This window comes from Miscanthus floridulus, chromosome 6, assembly GCF_019320115.1.
Source record: "Miscanthus floridulus cultivar M001 chromosome 6, ASM1932011v1, whole genome shotgun sequence".
Lineage (NCBI taxonomy): Eukaryota > Viridiplantae > Streptophyta > Magnoliopsida > Poales > Poaceae > Miscanthus > Miscanthus floridulus.
The window spans coordinates 118,109,885-118,128,785 of record NC_089585.1 but is presented as its reverse complement, the minus strand read 5'-3'; the positions used below and the strand labels follow the sequence as shown (position 1 = coordinate 118,128,785).

General features: G+C 43.0%; 1 protein-coding gene across 1 annotated transcript; it reads left to right on the top strand.

Moving 5' to 3' along the window:
- The first annotated feature begins 6,472 nt into the window (after window positions 1-6,472).
- LOC136461097 (uncharacterized) lies at window positions 6,473-8,696 on the top strand. The gene is made up of 7 exons (XM_066460545.1): window positions 6,473-6,541; window positions 6,641-6,787; window positions 7,551-7,721; window positions 7,818-7,904; window positions 7,988-8,282; window positions 8,361-8,446; window positions 8,634-8,696. Exons 1-7 carry the CDS (start codon window positions 6,473-6,475, stop codon window positions 8,694-8,696), a joined length of 918 nt encoding a protein of 305 aa, XP_066316642.1.
- The last annotated feature ends 10,205 nt before the right edge of the window (window positions 8,697-18,901 follow it).

Here is an 18,901-nt window from a genome sequence, read left to right as displayed (position 1 = left end):
GACGAGAGAGAGAGAGAGAGAGAGAGAGAGAGAGAGAGAGAGAGAGAGAGAGAGAGAGAGAGAGAGAGAGGATAGGGAAATAGTGTAGGTGAGAGGATAAGGTAGCCAGCTAGTGAATAGATCAAGTCTACCCATTATGTTGTGATTTTGGCTCTCGGCTATTTCATACCCTAATGCAATCAAGCTAATTGAGTGGCTCTGGTTAGTGGGTTGTGCTAGGGCACTCTTGTTGCCAAGTGTAGACACTTAATGTTTTGATGTCAAGGTCTTAGGGTTTTTTTTTTTTGCGAACAAGATCTTAGGTTTTATCTTAGAAACTTCAGGGATAAGATCATTCTAAGAATGCCATTTTTTCAAACTCTAGAATTGGATGGTTCCTTAGTTTCTTTTGATGTCTTATTAAACCAAAAATATATAAATCTAGCCGTGAAAAGTAGTAGTACGATGTAGTTGTTAACATTTTGCAAAAGAAAACATATATATATATATATATATATATATATATATATATATATATATATATATATATATAGGGAGAGGCTATTCAGTAGCCGGCTACAGAATAAGTTATTCTGTAGCCACCTCCATTTACCATAATTTTATATACTAATTTACGATAATGTCAATATATATTTACTATAGTTGGGTTACTATAACACACGGGGATATTTATCATAACGTTATAGTAAACCACTTAGTAAGGAGTTACTATAATCTCATAAATTAACATAGTAATTATCGTAACTCAAAGTGGCCACAGAATAAGTTATTTTATAGCCAGCTACAGAGTAGTAGTTCTATATATATATATATATATATATATATATATATATATATATATATATATGTGTGTGTGTGTGTGTGTGTGTGTGACGATAATAATTTACTAAAAGAATTAGCTGTTTGCAAATCTTACATGCAAGGGGTCTGGTTTTGCATGTAAGGATGTCTCCATCACAGTGTATATAGGTTGCTTGCGTAGTTGCGTTCATCACGTTGTGGTTGCTTGCGTTGACCTTGACACAATGACCAGCCCTGTTAACCTTGGAGTTGGAGAACGCACAGTTGTACAATACTAAAGGAAAAGAAAAAGGCGTCTTTCAGGTCCTCCGGTCCAAAAACCGCACGCTATCATGGTCACGGAGCAATTGTTTCCAGTTTCCACCACCACTGCCGTGTAGCAATTGTATAAGTAGGAGTGTTATATTGTCCACGGCCGCAGCCCACGGGGTACTCACCCCGACACTGATTAAGAGCTCGTTCGGTTAGCACATATTCCATCAAGAATCGTTTCAGCTGATTAAAGGTTATATAAATTAGCTAATTATTCACAGTAAGAATCGTTTCGCTGCACGGTTCTATGAACCCCGGGAGCCGAAAGTGTCGAGAGGACTGCAAATCAGAGCGGATATGCTTTGTTTATCAGTGGTAGGTGCCCGGCCGAATTTTTTACATTTTAGCTTTTTTTTTTAAGTTTCTCATAAATAGATTTCTGACGGAAAGAATTTGAAAAATAGACCCTTAGCTCGGCGTCATTGATACTGGCGCCGAGCTAGGCGTCAGCGTCTCTAGCGCCGAGCTGCTGGGCACGGTGGATGGCCTACCAGGGGCTCGGCACCGGTCACTCTAACCCCGAGCGACCGGCGTCGAGACTCGGCGCCGTAGATGTGCAGTGCCAAGCTACACAGTGGCACGCCGTAGATGTGCAGTGATGTACAGACACGCTATCCACAGTGCCACGCTATCCACATGCTATCCACAGTGTCAGTGATGTGCAGTGCCAGTGAGTGTGAGAGCTGACATTCGGCCTGTTCGCTGGTTGGTTTCTGGGCTGATTTAGGCTGGCTAATGCTGATTTATTATGAGAGAAAAATACTGTTGGCTGGCTGATTTGGGCCGGCTGAAACCAATAAGCGAACAGGCTGATTGACTTCTCCCAGAGTTGCAAGGGAGGGAGTGCCTGTGACTGTGAGTGAAAGAAAGCCTCTTGTGTGACTGCGGGTCCTGCGCGCAGGCGGCGTGAAAAGTTTTTGCAGTTGTTACTGTGTGTGATAGTGATACACTGCTGCAACAGCCAACAGGCAACAGCCATGGCAAAGGGCCAAAGGTGATTCACTTTACTGTTGACCATTGGCCTCTCCCCTCTCATGTTTAGTGCGTGCATTATCTCAGATGGATCTCCATCTTTTTTTTTCGAGGATAAATGGTGCACTGGTGTACTAGTAGTAACTGAGAACTTTTTGCTACGTAATGCAAAACAAATGGTCCTAAGAGATTTCTGACGCTAGAAACACTTCTTAATTGTTACTACTCCACTACTTGTGTTAGCTTTCGGATTCCGGGGGCTAAAGTTCAGTCGCGTCAGATCGTACGTTTGATGCTAACTAGAAGCACTAAATATGGATTAATTATAAAACTAATTACACATAAATAGACTAATCAGCGAGACAAATTTATTAAACCTAATTAATTTATAATCAGTAAATATTTACTATAGCACCACATTATCAAATCATGAATTAATTAGACCTAATAGATTCGACTCGCAAATTAGCCTCGATCTGTGTAATTAGTTTTATAATTAACCTATGTTTAATACTTTTAATTAATATCAAAGATTTGATGTGAGAGGACTAAACTTTTGCCAAAGAAAACAAACGCAACCACGTGTGTCTCTCTCTAGGACAGTGTCCACGAGGAGAGACGATTAGAAAATGTGCTGAGCAAGGCCCTGATTAGTTCCTAAAAATTTTTACACTAAAGTGTTAAATAGAATCTTACGGTATATGTATGGAGTATTAAATATAGACGAAAAAAACTAATTGCACAATTTGGTTGAAAATCACGAGACGAATGTTTTAAGCCTAATTATGCCATGATTAGCCATAAGTGCTACAGTAACCAACATGCGCTAATGATGGATTAATTAGGCTTAATAAATTCGTCTCGTAGTTTCCAGGCGAGCTATGTAATTAGTTTTTTATTAGTATCCGAAAACCCCTTCCGACATCCCCAAACATCTGATGTGACATAAAAAAAATTCGTTTCGCGAACTAAACACACCCTAAATCTATGTCCAGACTCGAGATAACAGATGGGCATCTGTCTGCCGTTCAAAGGCGCCATTATGGTTCCCCTCGAAACACGCGCATGTGGAGCCTCTCCTCTGCCTCTGCCTGCCCTGATTTCATTCATTTGATTTTATTATCACAGTCCGTTTGACACAGCTAGTAGGACATTGTCGATGTTTTACCACCGATAGTCTGCCACAGGGATACTCGGGGCAGTATGTTCGGGCTTTGGCGTATGCTGAACTCGATGGTTAACGCAAGAGACAGTCGATTTATTCTGGTTCAGGCCCTCGATCGTAGATCGAGTAATAACCCTACGTCCAGTCGACGTTAGCCTTTGCGTTGGATTGATCGTGAAGTATTATGTTGTACAATTGTTGTTCTGTTCTCTGTCTTTTTTTCCCCAGGAGCCCTGCCCTCCTTTATATAGTCAGGAGGCCAGAGTCCTAGTCGGTTTATAATGAGAGTTCCTAGTAGGATTACTGAATAGTACTACTACTAAGATTACATGGGAAGAATCTTAGTTGGACTAGATCTTCTCTCTCCCTTGTGGGGTATCCTGTGGGTCCCGTATCGATAAGCCCCCGAGCACTTAATGGTTGAGCTCTGAAAGTCTCGTTTTGCTCCTTCAAGTCTTGTTAAGTAGGAGCAAATGTCATCCGAGTGCTTTCTTGAGTGAAACCTTGTAGCGCTTCCTGGGACCTTCGAGTGGTGAGTGCTTTTTGAAGAAAAAGTATATCCATCTGGTTGTAGCCCCTGAGCCTCTTGCTATTTGGAACAAGGAGCTGGAGGATCTTGTCTTAAAGTTGCTCTGATTGTTCGTTGAAGTTTTATCAAAAAAGAACTCGAATATGGCTCGTTCTGGGTTCTTTTTGTCGTAAAGTGGTCTGCGTTGAGGAACTATTTTGGAGACGTGCGCTTTTTCGAAGAAAAAGTACTGAGTGTAGCCCCCGAGCCTCTTGCTATTTGGAACAAAAAGTTGGAGGGTCTTGAATCTTTATGTTGTTTGAAAATTTGTGTTTTAAAGTGGTCCCCGAGACTTGGATTATGTCTTCATCTGAGTAGTTTTTCGGCATCTTTCCGAAGCAGCCCTTTAGTCTTTGATTAAATCACCATCCGAGTAGTTTCGCAGCATGCAGCCTCCGAGCGTATATCCGTGTTGTTTTGTTTAGGAAGAACTCGGATGCGAGGTCTTGGCGTATTCTTTGATAGTCTGCTGTTGTCAGATGTAGTTGTATGGTGGTGGTTGAGTGTAAATGCCTTTTGTTCACGGGTTGTACTGTGCTGGTATATTCTTCCGAATATGCTCGTCTTCGAGTACTATTCCTTCTTGTCTGAGTCTTCCATTATTGAGTCCTGTCTTTTCACTGTGTTCTTTGCTAGGCTTATTTCGTTGGTACTCCTAGTCCATGTGCGCCGCTCCTTTGATCTATAAATACTGTCCCAGAGTGCTTGTTTTCATCCATTGGACATTCTGTTGAAACCTTCGTGGTTATAAACATGGTAGTTTGTGAAGCAGAGCAGCCCCCGAGCATATTTTGTAGTTCCTGTGTGTCTTATCGTAGCTGAAGGAAGTCTTGTGATAGGGATTAGAGGTAGGCTAATCCCGCGATAGCATTGTGCCAGGATGTACATGGCGGTAGTTGGAGGAAGTCTTATGATGTGGGCTTCGTTCCTTCATCTGGTAGTTCTGGGTTGATCCTTGTCGCCTGTCCTGAGACTATCCAGTGCAGATCAACACCATATCTAGCATTACATCAGTCTTGGGTAGATAGATGCCCGCCGGCCTTCTCTGCTCTATGTTGTCTTGCCGTGCTGCCGATTTCTACCTTGGATGCACTGCATCCGTCCTTTGAAGAAAATAGTGTAGCTAATGGCGGTTTGTCCTTCCGAGTAGTAATTTGGGACATGTAGTCGTTCCAGAGCCTAGCCATATCCGTGTTCCTCTTTGCTACTTTGCTTTTCTTGGTGCCGAGTTCGTTGGGTCTTGTAAGATTTGTAATCTTCTATTTTTGAAGTCGCTTGTAATAGAACGAATCTTGTCTTCTGAGTTGTCCTTTACTTTTCTGCTGTGATCCCTGTCATTCATGAGATTACCGAGTTCTTTCTTAAATAACCGAGTTCTTTTGTTCCTTGCGAGGTAGCCCTTTGTTTCTTCTTGGTTGACGGGTTGTTCTTGTAATGATCTGATAACCCTGCCGTGGTGCTGGACGGATAAGTCTGAAATCTGGCCGTTGGATTATACTGTTGTGTGGATTTGTGCCCTCCATTGTTTTAGCTGCATCGGTAAATGGACCGTTGCATTCTCACACGGTGTTTTAACGGGCCTGGTGGGCCGTTTCTAACGCTGTAAAATTTATTTATAGACCCTTCGTCCTCTTTTTCTTTACTGCCTTTCTTTTGCCTTCAAACCCTAGCTCTTAATCATCTGCCGTCGCCATTGCTGCCGCCGTCCTTAGCGCCGCCATCTAGCTTCATCTTCCCTAGTACCTTTTTGCTTCCGCTAGTTCATGGGTAAAAAGAAAACCGCGAGCAAGTCCCAGGCGACCTTCGTGGACGAGGAGTCATCCCTTTCTTTGATCGAGAACCAAGAGTTCGTGGCCATGAGGGCTGCTTAGAAGGTTTGGCCGGCTCCAACAACAAGCGAAGATCAGCTGCACGAGCTCGTCAGCGATGGCTTGATCCAAAGCAAAGTCATCGCTGAATGGAGAGTTCTGGGCGAGCATCGGGTTCCTGCTCCGGGTCCTGGTGAGATTGTCCTCTTCGTTTCCTTTGTCTACGCCGGACTTTGCCTTCCTGCTTCCTCCTTCCTTTATCAGTTTCTTGGTTATTTTGGGGTTAGTCTAAACCATCTAACCCCTAATGACATTCTCCATCTTTAAGTTTTCGTTCATCTCTGTGAAGCTTTCCTCGGAATCCCTCCTTCTCTGTCTCTTTTTCGCTATTTCTTCCGTCTGAAACCTCAACCCCGCCGCGAAGAAACCAGTGTTCTTAGCGATTGCGGGATTCAGTTTTGCCAGGGTCTTAAGATTAAGTTTTTTGACTATGACCTGGTCGATTCTGTAAAAGATTGGCGTGCCGACTGGTTTTATGCTGCCAATTTGATCTCTTCTCTTATCATCCACTCTGGATCTAGTCCTATGGTGAATGACCGATGGGACAAGAAACTTGATTCACCTGCTGAGATTCAAGTGATCCAGCCACTCCTTGATAGGATTAGCATGCTAAAACAGCAGGGTTTAACCGGTTTCGGTATTATTTCGAGTTTTCTTCGTCGCTGAGTTTAGCCCTTGAAAGAGCGGGAGCACCTTGGCTTTGAGTATTCTGGGGCCGAGGATCCTTCACGCATGGTCCCAGCTCTTGAGTTGATTGATGAGGAGGTACTTGAGCGTCTCTAGAAGATGCTGAAAGGAGTGAGCGTTATTCCTCCTGCTGTCGCCGAGTTCTCTGCCAACAACCCGCCCCTAGTGGTGAGTTGTTTATCTCTTTGTTTGGACTTTTTATGTACTCTTGTTGTATCCATTTTTGCTTAGCTTTTCCTTGTCTTACTATTTTATCCTTTTTCGTAGGAGCTTGGGTGGAACTTTGTTGACCCGATCCCTCTTGATGTTCTCCCTACCGTGGCAGAGACTGGGGATAAACTTGCTAAAACTTCTACAACTAGTAAGTCCCCACGCTCCACAGTGCTTCCTAGAGTTTCTTCCGGATTTGTTGATGTATATGAAGAATATGTTCCTCGTCTAGTCCCTCGCGGTCCTAATAGTGTCCCGAAGAGGGGGCGAATGGATGGGTCTTCATCTGGCCTGCCTGTCTCCAAGAAGCCTCACAAACCAAGTACTCTCTCAAGTACTCCAGTTGTTGCTAGCATGCTCTTAGGTGAGCACATTTAATACTCTTTGTTCCTTTGTTTTCCTGTTTCTCTCTTGAACCGAGTACTTTTTATTCTTTTTTTTCAGCAGGTGCTCTGGTTTCCTTAGCTGAGGGAGAGGAGGACGATGAAGTACCTCTCATCATGCGGTGGTGAGTTGTTTTCATATTCCTGTTGCATTGAATTTCTCTTCTTTGTCTTGACTTTTAGTCTTGAACTTTTTTAAAGTAACCAGACGTCGGGTATGAGTTCTTCTGAGGCTCCCACGCTGACTTCTTCTGAAGCTCCGGTGTCGAGTTTTTTGGTAGCCTCGGTACCGAGCTCTACCGCTCCTCCAGTGTAGAGTTCTTCCATAGCTCCAGCCCCGGCTTCTTCTGTGGCTCTGTTATCTGCTATCCCGCTCCCATCGTCGGGTGGCGGGGACGTTTTTGCCGTGGTGGTCCCCCCTACGAGGCCTTCTTTTGGCTTCGCGAAGAAGAAAGTGGTTGGATGAGTAGATTATGGCTTCATCTTTTTGCTTCTGTCTTCCTTCTTCTAGTTCTCATTGGTGCTTTCTTTTATCAATTTTCAGTGTTTTGTCTTCTCTCATTTCTTCATTGATTTCTTCTCAGCCTTCCGCCGTGCCATCGAGTTCTGAGCCTCAGGATTCGCAACATACTATTGGTGAAGTTGTTGCGGGGGCTTCGGAGCTACCCGATGAAGTTGCAGACTTGGCCGCCCCAGAGGTGACTATGGCAGTCGCGTCGGGTCCTTCTGAGGGATTGGCTTCGGCTTCCCTGGAGGTTGCTTTGGTCGTTCCTTCTTCGCCCCAGCCAGCCTCTCCTTCCCCTTCTCTTGCTTCTGGCGGTCCCTCTTTTACCGGTGATGTGGTGCAACAGTTCGATGCCACCCATTGGCTATCGAAGCTGACCGCAGCCTGGGGGAGCTTGGCGTCCTCTGCGACTTCTTTCGGGAAGAAGCTTCATGTAAGTTTTTCTGAGACTCTTTCTTAGGCCATTGTTTTGCCTTCATCCTTACGCCTTATTTTTCTCTTTCTTTAATTGTTTAGACTTTCTCTCATGACCATACCGGCTTCTTCTTTTCATCTAAAACCGAGAAGAAGTTGTCCTCCAAGGTAAGTTCTCTGAAGACTGACCTTAACCTCCTCCAGGCCGAGTTGGAGACTGAGCGTAAGTCACATCAAAAAGAGGAAAAGGCTCTTCGTGCCCGAGTGGTAGAGGTAGAGAAACAGAGAGATACTGCTGCCCAGGAGTTGGAGAAACAGAAAGATGCTGCTATTTGGGAGGCTTCAAAGAACTCGGAGGCCATGAAGAGCTTGGAAGCCGTGAAGAAAGAATATAAAGGTATTCTGGGTTCTTTTTGTTTCTTTCAGTATTCACACCTTTCCCTTCTGCTGACTTGTTGTTTGGTGTCTTGTCCAGCTCTCCGAGTTGAAGGAAAAAAGCTCTCGGAGGGCATTGATGAAATGAAGGCTCTTGTTCATACAAGTCATAACAAGGCTGAGGAGGTAACTACTCGTGCTAAAGAAGAACTTGCACTTGCTAAGTTGATCAGGCGTGGAGCTAATAAAGATCTTGTGCAGGCCCAAAAAACTATTGAAGACTTGTCTGGGAAGCTGGCGATGGCTACTAAAAATTGGAACGTTTTGTGGAAATCCTTTTGTTCAGTAGCTGATGTTCTCCGAACTCCAGCAGATGACGGACAATCTTGGGCTCAGTTTATTCCTCGGATTCCGACTCATTTCCAAGAGTTCGTGAAGAAGTACGCTCAAGTATGTACCAAGAATGTGCTAGCCCAGGTCTGGGTCCTTGCTCTAGAGGCGCCTCTATCCAAGATAGCAGAGGAAGCTAATAGTCAAGAATACCTTGATGCCGTTGAGAGGATGGAGCCTGAGGTCAAAGATTTAGCCAGTAGGGTTGTAGACAGTCTTAATGTTGATATTTCCCTTCCTGATGACAATGCCTGATCCAATTGACCAGCCTCTTGTAATATTACACTCCTCTTCAAATGAAGATTCTTTATTTTCGTTGATGTATTCTTTGCCCAGGTGTGGTTGGAGTCACTTGACTTGCTAAGTACTTTGTCCCGTTTTCGTCTCTGCTCTATAAACAACTCTGCGTGTTATCCTGACAAAATCCCTCGATTTATCGAGTACTTTTTCTTTTCTTCCTCTTTTGTGATCCGTCGAGTGCTTTGTCCACGCTATGACTTGTTAGATGTAAATCTTAGTGTTGGCAACCTTTCGTCTATGCTACGTAAAACGACTCGGTATAGAATGTTGCCTTGACAAACTTTGGCATTCGAGTGCTTTCTTGAGTGGCGCTTGTGCTTTTCTGAGGAAAAAGTATTCCTATCTGGATGTAGCCCCCGAGCCTCTTGCTTTTCGGAATGAAGAGCTAGAGGGTCTTTTGAAGCTTAATTTTGGTCGACTAGTTTTAGGTGTTAGCTTTTAGCCACCCTCATCAGCGGGCTCAAGCGTCTTTTTAGCTATTTTGCTCTCGGCCGGGATGCTCAGGCATGTTTTCAGCCATTTTGCTTTTTGTTTTGGGTGTTAGCTTCTAGCTACCCTCATCGGCGGGCTCAAGCGTCTTTTTAGCTATTTTGCTCTCGGACAGGATGCTCAGGCATGTTTTCAGCCATTTTGCTTTTTGTTTTGGGTGTTAGCTTTTAGCTACCCTCATCGGCGGGCTCAAGCGTCTTTTCAGCTATTTTGCTCTCGGCCGGGATGCTCAGGCATGTTTTTAGCCATTTTGCTTTTTGTTTCGGGTGTTAGCTTTTAGCTACCCTCATCGGCGGGCTCAAGCGTCTTTTCAACTATTTTGCTCTCGGCCGGGATGCTCAGGCATGTTTTTAGCCATTTTGCTTTTTGTTTCGGGTGTTAGCTTTTAGCTACCCTCATCGGCGGGCTCAAGCGTCTTTTCAGCTATTTTGCTCTCGGCCGGGATGCTCAGGCATGTTTTCAGTCATTTTGCTTTTTGTTTCGGGTGTTAGCTTTTAGCTACCCTCATCGGCGGGCTCAAGCGTCTTTTCAGCTATTTTGCTCTCGGCCGGGATGCTCAGGCATGTTTTCAGCCATTTTGCTTTTTGTTTTGTGAAAACAACTAGTTGAAAGTCATGACAAGACATGCTGTGGATGAATATCATCTTTATTGATCATGAATATAAACTAATACATATATTGTCGATTGTGAACGTTGGTCTCTTGTGGCTTGCATATCTATTTTTTCTTGAGTTGTTTTTACGCGTAGAATCTTCTTAGCTGGCTGATGTGCCATATATTGCTGACTTCTTTTCCATCTTCGGTTATTAACTTGTATGTGCCTGATCCGGTGAGTTTTGTGACAATGAACGGACCTTCCTATGGACTGAGTAGCTTATGTCGTCCATCAGTTTTTTGTATCCTTCTTAGCACCAAGTCTCCGACTTATAATGATCGAGGATGGGTACTCTTGTTGTAGTGTTGTCTTAAACCTTGTAGGTATCTAGCTGATTGGAGGGTAGCGTTTACTCTGACTTCTTCTAAGCTGTCGAGTTCTAATCTTCTTGTGTGTTCTGCTTCTCCTTCATTGTATTGTTCTATCTTTGATGATGTCCAGATCAAGTCGGCGGGCAGTATGGCCTCTGACCCGTAAACTAGGAAGAAGGGTGAGTAGCCTGTTGCTCTGCTTATTTGAGTTCATAGCCCCCATACTACTTTAGGTAATTCTTCAATCCATTTAGACCCATAGTCCACTAGTGCTTCGTATAACCTTAGTTTTAATCCGGCTAGTTTGAGTCCATTAGCCCTTTCTACTTGTCCGTTGGCTTCTGGATGTGCAACAGACGCGTAGTCTATACTAAAACCATAGTCTTGTGCCTAGTTTTTGAATTCTGTAGCTATGAAGGGGGAGCCTAGATCTGTGATGATTCGATTGGGCATGCCGAAGTGGTGCATAATGTCTTAGATGAACTCGACTGCTTTGGCTGCGCTGTATTTCGCGAGTGGTTTGTATTCAATCCACTTGGTAAACTTGTCGATTGCTACAAAGATGTACTCGAAGCCGCCTTTTGCTTTCTTCAGAGGTCCTACTTGATCCAGCCCCAGCAGGAAAAAGGCCAAGCGGGTGGGATGCAGATAAGATTGTGAGCTGGCACATGGGCTTGTCTTGCAAACATTTGGCAACATTTGCATTTTCTGATAAGTTCTTCTGCGTCTTTCAAAGCGGTTGGCCAGTAGAATCCGGTGCGAAATGCTTTACCAACTAGTGTTCTTGAAGCGGCATGGTTTCCACAGCAACCTGAGTGTATTTTGTCTAGGATCTCTTTGCCTTCTTCAAATAAGACACATTTTAGGAGTACTCCAGAAGATGCTGCTCTTCTGTAAAGTCTATCTCCTACTAGAACGTAGTTTTTGCTTCTGCGAACAACTTGGGTGGCTTCTGCTTTTTCTACTAGCAATTTATTTTCTTTGATATAGTCGATGAAAACTTAGCTCCATGAAGTGTTGATTACCAAGATCTGAACGCCTTTAGCCTGAATTTCAGGGGTTGTCTCACCGGGTTGTTTGATAGAGGGAACTGATAGCTCTTCTATGAATACGTTGGGTGGAACCTTCGCTCTGTCTGATCCAAGCTTGGCGAGGACATCTACTGCAATGTTGGAATCACGCAGGACGTGTAAAATTTCTAATCCTTGGAAATGTTTTTCAAGTTTCCATATTTTAGCACAGTAAGCACCCATGTTTTCTTTGGTGCAATCCCAATCTTTGTTGACTTGGTTGATGACTACTGCTGAATCACCGTATATGAGTAATCTCTTTATTCCGAGGGTAATTGCCACTCGTAGCCCATGGATGAGGGCTTCATATTCTGCTTCGTTATTTGTAGCTTGCCATAATATCTGAAGGACGTACTTGAGTTGTTTTCCTTCTAGAGAAATGAGGAGAACACCTGCACCGGCTCCGCCTAGTTTGAGTGACCCATCAAAGTACATCTTCCAGTAGTCAAGGATTGTATCTGATAAAGGCTGTTGAATCTCTGTCCACTCATCCACAAAATCGGCAAGGGCTTGAGATTTGATTGCTTTCCGTGGGGTGAAATCGATGTTAAGAGCTCCGAGTTCGACTACACACTTTGATATGCGTCCCGTCGCATCTCTGTTGTGTAAGATGTCTCCGAGCGGGAAGTCTGTCACCACTGTGATCTGGTGGCTTTCAAAATAGTGGCGAAGCTTGCGTGAAGTGATTAATAGGGCGTAGAGTAGTTTTTGTACATGTGGGTACCGTATTTTTGATTCATATAATACTTCGCTGATGTAGTATACGGGTCGTTGTACTTTATACACGCGTTCTTCTTCTTCTCTTTCTACGACTATTGTCGTGCTGACCACAACAGTAGTCGCCGCAATGTATAGCATCATATCTTCATCTTTCCTTGGGGGTGTGAGAATTGGTGAGGATGTGAGGTATGCCTTAAGTTTCTTAAAGGCTTCGTCGGCCTCCTTTGTCCACTTAAACTTATCTGTCTTCTTTAGTAGTTTAAAGAAAGGTAACCCCTTTTCGCCGAGTCTTGATATGAAATGGTTGAGGACCGCCATGCATCCTGTTAGTTTCTGCACATCTTTGATACTTCTAGGTGGGCCCATTTCTGTTATAGCTCGAATTTGCTTGGTGCTGGCTTCAATCCCGCGCTGACTGACCAAAAATCTGAGTAGTTGTCCTAAAGGAACTCCGAATACACATTTATTTGGGTTCAACTTCCATCTCCATCTCTTCAAGTTTTCGAATGTTTGCTTTAAATCTTCAATCATAGTGTATGGGTTCTTTGTTTTCACCACTACATCATCCACGTATGCCTCCACATTTTCACCGATTTGATCCCCAAGGCAAGTTTGGATAGCTCTTTGGTATGTGGCACCGGCGTTCTTTAGTACAAATGACATGGTCTTGTAACAGTAAGCACCGAATGGAGTAATGAAAGACGTCTTGCTCTAGTCTTGTTCTATTAATGTGATCTGGTGATACCCTGAATAGCAATCGAGAAAGGATAATAGTGCAGACCCTGCTGTTGAGTCGACTATCTGGTCAATGCGTGGTAGCCCGAACAGATCTTTTGGGCAATGTTTGTTGAGATCTGTGTAGTCAACGCACATGCGCCACTCGTCCGTGTTCTTCTTCTGCACAAGGACCGGGTTTGCTAGCCAGTCTGGATGAAGGATTTCTCTGATGAATCCGGCTGCCATCAGTTTTGTGATTTCCTTTTTAATCGTTGCCTTTTTATTGGGTGAGAATCATCGTAGCCATTGCTTTACAGGCTTGGAGCTTTTATTAACATCAATTCTGTGCTCAGCCAACTCTCTTGGGATACCTGGCATGTCGGCTGGCTTTCAAGCGAAGATATCTTTGTTGTCCTAAAGAAAGTTGGTGAGCGTGAGTTCCTATTTTGTCGAGAGGTGAGCACTGATGGTTGCTGTCTTGGAGGTATCGCCAGTGCCCAAGTCGATTTGCTTGACGTCAGCTTCTTTTAGTGGTGTGATGATCCTGGGCTTTTTAGCCGGTATTTCTAATTCTTGTGGCAGAACCTCCTAAGTTATAGGGCCCACATGCACCTGTCACTGTCCGACGACCTTTGACATTTATGCATATGTTTCCAATAACTTAAAAAGACTATCGGGTGTCCTCGGGGAACCCCGAATCATCCATGATTTCCGAGCAGGATCATGTTACAGAGTCATTGCAGTATTACAACATTTATTCAAATATCAAAACCAGAGTAAAAACAGCGGAAGTCTTACGATAACATAGTTTACAAACCAGTTGTTTCAAACCTTACAAACTAAGTTCGATGATTATTACAAACCATAGTAGTAGTGGAGTGGCATAAATAATATAGACATATCACACAAAATAAACATCCTGCCCAAGGATCACACATTTACTTCTCATCGTTAGAACGAACGATAGTCATGCAGCACGATCCAAAATAGATCTGCTCATGAAGCTCACCTGCAACAAGGGGTCAACGAACCCTGAGTACAAAAGTACTCAACAAGACTTAACCGAAATATTAACTGATAAACTCAGTAATACAGGCTTAGGGATTCAAGGTATAGCTTTAACAATGATCAAAGTTCTTTTGCGTAAAAGCTCTTTTAACAACATTCTTTATATAGAAAACTTCTCAAGAATTATATACAAAGCTGACACGATCTGCACTGAGATCATGAAACTTCATATCCAACACCTTCACAAGCCTTATTCAAGTTCCGGTTATTAATTCTACGATGATGAACAGTGAGTTGAGTCTCCTTAACCGAGGAGCAACGACGATTCGAACCGATTAAACCCAGCTGGGGATTCCAGACCACACGACATATGCAGGTCCCCGACTCACATATATCAACCTACCCTCGGATCCTCTAAAACAAGAACGGGTCCGCGCCACCCGAGAATACAGCACACCTTAAATCCGGCCACATTCCAGCCACGAGGGTACATGCTATTCCTGCTATCTCTCCACTCCCAGTGCGCGAGTAGCTATTCTCGTAATAGAATTGCCAAGTTTAGGCTTACCGGAGTATGTGGTTAGTACTACAAATTCTCACCTCATGCAATTCAACAACGGACGTGCCTTAATCGACACAGGCGAAAAGACTTCGCTCACAAGACCTCCATGTCTTGTGGCTCACACACACCGAGTCCGCCCGGTCTAGATTTATTACTCCACATTTCTATATCACATGCTAACAATATTGACCAATGTCCCATTTAAAACTTGCAGGTGGCAGGGGGTCACCTGACTTTCATCGTTCTACGCATAGCTAAGCAAAACTAGGCATATACGAGTTTAAAACTGGTAATATGGTAAATATGGAATAACAAGGGTGGTAATGCACCAATTAGGCTCTTACTTAACTCCTAATCACTTAATGCAGTAACAGAAAGCAAAAGCGAAATTAATTTGTAAAACACAAGGTAGGGTTGTATGCATCTAGGGCTTGCCTTCGTTGATGGAAAAGTCCGGTTCCTGCGACGTTTCACAAGGATTCGATCCGACCTCAACAGATGGATTAACCTCCTCAACAGCTTGATTAACTACCACGTTTTCACCTTCGTTCACTACACGTAATAACAATGCCATGTTTAACATGATGTGGAATATGAAACATGATGCTCTATGATGGATGCAAAATTAATAATTTGAATACAACTTTCCTTCGTGGTATAGTTGCAAGTCAACCAACTAAATCCTTTTTCATAACACATACATCAATTGCCAAGGATCATCATCAACTAAGGACCCAAGGTCATCACTCAATCCAAAAGTCCAAACAAAAACCTAAATCATTAAAGGTTACTATTTGCTTTTATGAATTAATTATTTAATTCAAAATTATGAAATAAATCAACTTATTCTAATTGAGCTCAAAATTTTAGTACATGTTCATTACATGTTAACTAAGTGGCAAAACAAATTTCATAATTTTTGGATAAATAAATAAGCCTAGAAAAATCATGGAAATCCATTTATGAATTAATTGAGCAATTTTTACCACATTTAAAAATTACTGAAAAACATTATTTCATATTTTTCTTAAATACTATACATCACAGAGAAGTCACTAAAAATTTTTCATAATTTTTGGAGTTCTAAATAAATCTACACAAAAATAACAAAAATAGACACTATTTATTCAAATCTGAAAATAGAAAAAATACATTTGAACGCTAAGTCACTAACAACGGGTCCCACATGTCATCTTCAACCTCCGACGTTGACTACGGCAACGACGGCTCTGACCAGCGATTTCTCGCCGACGGTGAGATCAACGGCGATGGCCAACGTACCAAAATGATCACCAAGTCTAGGCGCATCGATTGGCGTCCCTATCAGCACGGATTACGGCCCTACACTAGCTCGTCATCGGCCATGGCGGACGCGGTGACACGGCAGTGCTACGCCAGCGAAACGAAGCTGAAAACGGGGAAACAGAGGGCATGGAATGGTCCAGTAGCTCACCACGAACACGTTGGAGCAAAGAATGGGACCTGATGAGCTACGATGACACGGGTCGACGTTGACAGGGTTCATGGCGGAGCGATCTTCAACGATGGCGATGCTCCGGTAGCTGTGGTGGTCAAAATGAGAAACCAATGGGTCACAAAGCACTACATCATTGCAGCGAAGCCGAAGCAAGACTCGGCAAGGGCAGGGACTCACCTTAGCGCGCTGGCCACAGCGACGCGGGCTCGACGGCGGGGCTGCCGGTCGTGGAGAAGAAACACGACGAGCGGTGGTTCCCAGCGAAATTAAGCTGAATTGATGGGTTGGCTGAGCGCGTAAGGCTAAAGCGGAGCTGGGACTAGCTTATCAGCGACGGTGGAGCACGACAACGACGGCACGGGCTCGTCGGAGTGGAGCAGCGGCGACGGGAAAACAGAGCAAGGAAGAAGGGCAACGACGATGGTGGCTCAGGCTTAAAAGGATGGCCAGGAAGCTCAAGGAAGCCACGACGAAGCCTTCAGCATGCCAACGCGACGCCCAGACGGCCACGCGCGCGACTGGAAGCAAGCCGAAGCTCGCCAGCGGTGTAGCGCAAGCGGTGAACACTGTTCATCGAAATTACAAGTTTGCCATTCGCCAAAATTCACAAATTACTCCCAAATTTTCATAACAACTCAAAAATCTCCAAAAATAAAAGTTGTTCAAAATCAAAAGTTCTACAACTTTGCTTTTATAACCATTTCCTAATTCGGTCTAGATTTTGAAATGAACTTTTGAATTCAAATAGGGAAATTTAACGAATTACGCCTTTTTGAATTACTCAAAATTTTTCTAAACAACTTGAAAAACTCCAAAAATAAACTTTGTATAACTTGTCAAGCTCTACACTTTTGCTTTTGGGCCCAACCCCAAAATATGCTTAGATTTTGAAATGGATTTTCAGGGTAGGATTTAAATGTTGAAAAGCGGGGTTTTCTCGAAAAATTCAAAATCCAAACAAACATTGAACTTGAGTCAAATAATACATTGCAACACATACCACATAAATATAAACTTGTATTAGTGTATGCATCTCAAAGTTTTTACCAAATGCCAAATGTTTTGCAATGCATATGATGACATGTTAGATTTTAATGTTTAAACACCCGAGGTGTTACAATCCTTCCCCCTAAAAGAAATCTCGCCCCGAGATTCAAAGCCATAGGGTAAGTAATGGAAAAGGAAATGTGTCGCGAGAACACATACAAACTCTATTCATAAAACAGCTGAGGTCCCTTTACAAAACACAATTTGTACTACCGAACTCAACTTACATTACTCTATTCTATATTGACGCTAGAAATTCTGGAAACTTTTCTAACAAGTAATCTTCTGATTCCCAAGTAGCTTCCTCTTCTGAATATTGATTCCATTGTATCTTATAGAACTTGATTGTCCGTCTTCAAGTAATACGATCTTTCTGATCTAACACTCGGATAGGATATTCGGAATAAGTTAAATCCGGTTCTAGTTCCACTCCTTCAACTTTAACATGCTGTTCCGGCACTCGGAGACACTTCTTCAATTGAGAAACATGGAACACATCATGCACAGCTGTAAGATGTTCAGGTAATTTCAAGCGATATGCCACTTTTCCATACCTCTCCAAAATTTGATATGGTCCAATGTATCGGGGTGCCAACTTTCCTTTAACACCAAAACGGTTAACTCCCTTCATTGGTGATACTTTTAGATATACAAAATCTCCTTTGTTGAATACCAATGGTCTCCGTTGTCTATCCGCATAACTCTTTTGGTGGGACTGAGCTATCTTCAGATTACTCTGTATTTGTCTAACCTTGTCTTCTGTTTCTTTCACAAGGTCAACTCCAAAGAATCTTCTCTCTCCTGGCTCAGACCAACTCAACGATGTTCTGCACCTACGACCATAGAGTGCTTCAAATGGAGCTATTCTAATGCTTTCCTGATAACTATTGTTGTATGAGAACTCGGCCAAAGGTAAGCATTCGTCCCACTTATTGGAATAGTTAAGGACACAACACCTTAACATGTCTTCAAGTACTTGATTAACCCTTTCAGTCTGTCCATCAGTCTGCGGATGATAAGCTGTACTATACAGAAGTTTGGTACCCAATGAAGAATGCAATTGTTTCCAAAAGTTGGAGACAAACTGTGTACCCCTATCTGACACAATAGTCTTGGGTACTCCATGGAGACTCATGATTCTTGCTAAATACATCTTGGCATATTGGATCGTAGGATATATTGTCTTGACTGAAAGAAAATGTGCTGACTTAGTGAGTCGATCTACAATAACCCATACTGAGTCAAATCCCTTTGATGTCTTGGGTAGACCAACAATAAAGTCCATACTTATGTCCTCCCACTTCCAAGATGGAATAGGTAATGGTTGTAACTCACCAGCAGACCTCAAATGTATAGCTTTCACCTTTTGACAAGTATCACACTTTGCTATGTATCTAGCAATCTCTATTTTCATTTTAGTCCACCAGAATCTTTGCTTCAAGTCATGGTACATCTTGTTACTTCCTGGATGGATTGATAACCTAGTAGCATGTGCCTCATCTAGAATTGACTGCCACAACTCAAGAACTTTTGGTACCACCAGGCGATCCTTGAACCACAACACATCTTTATTGTCAATACTAAAGCATTCCGCTTTTCCATTCTTGACTCTTTCCTTGATATGGGCTATACCCTTGTTTTCCTTCTGAGCAGCAATAACTTGATCTCGAATAGTGGCTTCAACAATTATGTTGGTCAAACTTCCTTGTTGAATTACTTCTACATTCAGCTTTTCCATTTCTTGACATAAATTCAAACCCATTGTTCTCACTGTTAGACAATTGCAATAACTTTTGCGACTGAGGGCATCTGCAACCACATTTGCTTTACCGGGGTGATAATGTACTTCCAAATCATAATCCTTAATCAGTTCTAACCATCTTCTTTGTCGCATG

Coding starts and splice junctions, on each gene's coding strand:
- LOC136461097 (XM_066460545.1), top strand. CDS start 6,473: ATGCTGAAAGGAGTGAGCGTTATTCCTCCTGCTGTCGCCGAGTTCTCT. Junction 6,542..6,640: donor CCAACAACCCGCCCCTAGTG/GTGAGTTGTTTA, acceptor CCTTTTTCGTAG/GAGCTTGGGTGGAACTTTGT. Junction 8,283..8,360: donor CGTGAAGAAAGAATATAAAG/GTATTCTGGGTT, acceptor TGTCTTGTCCAG/CTCTCCGAGTTGAAGGAAAA.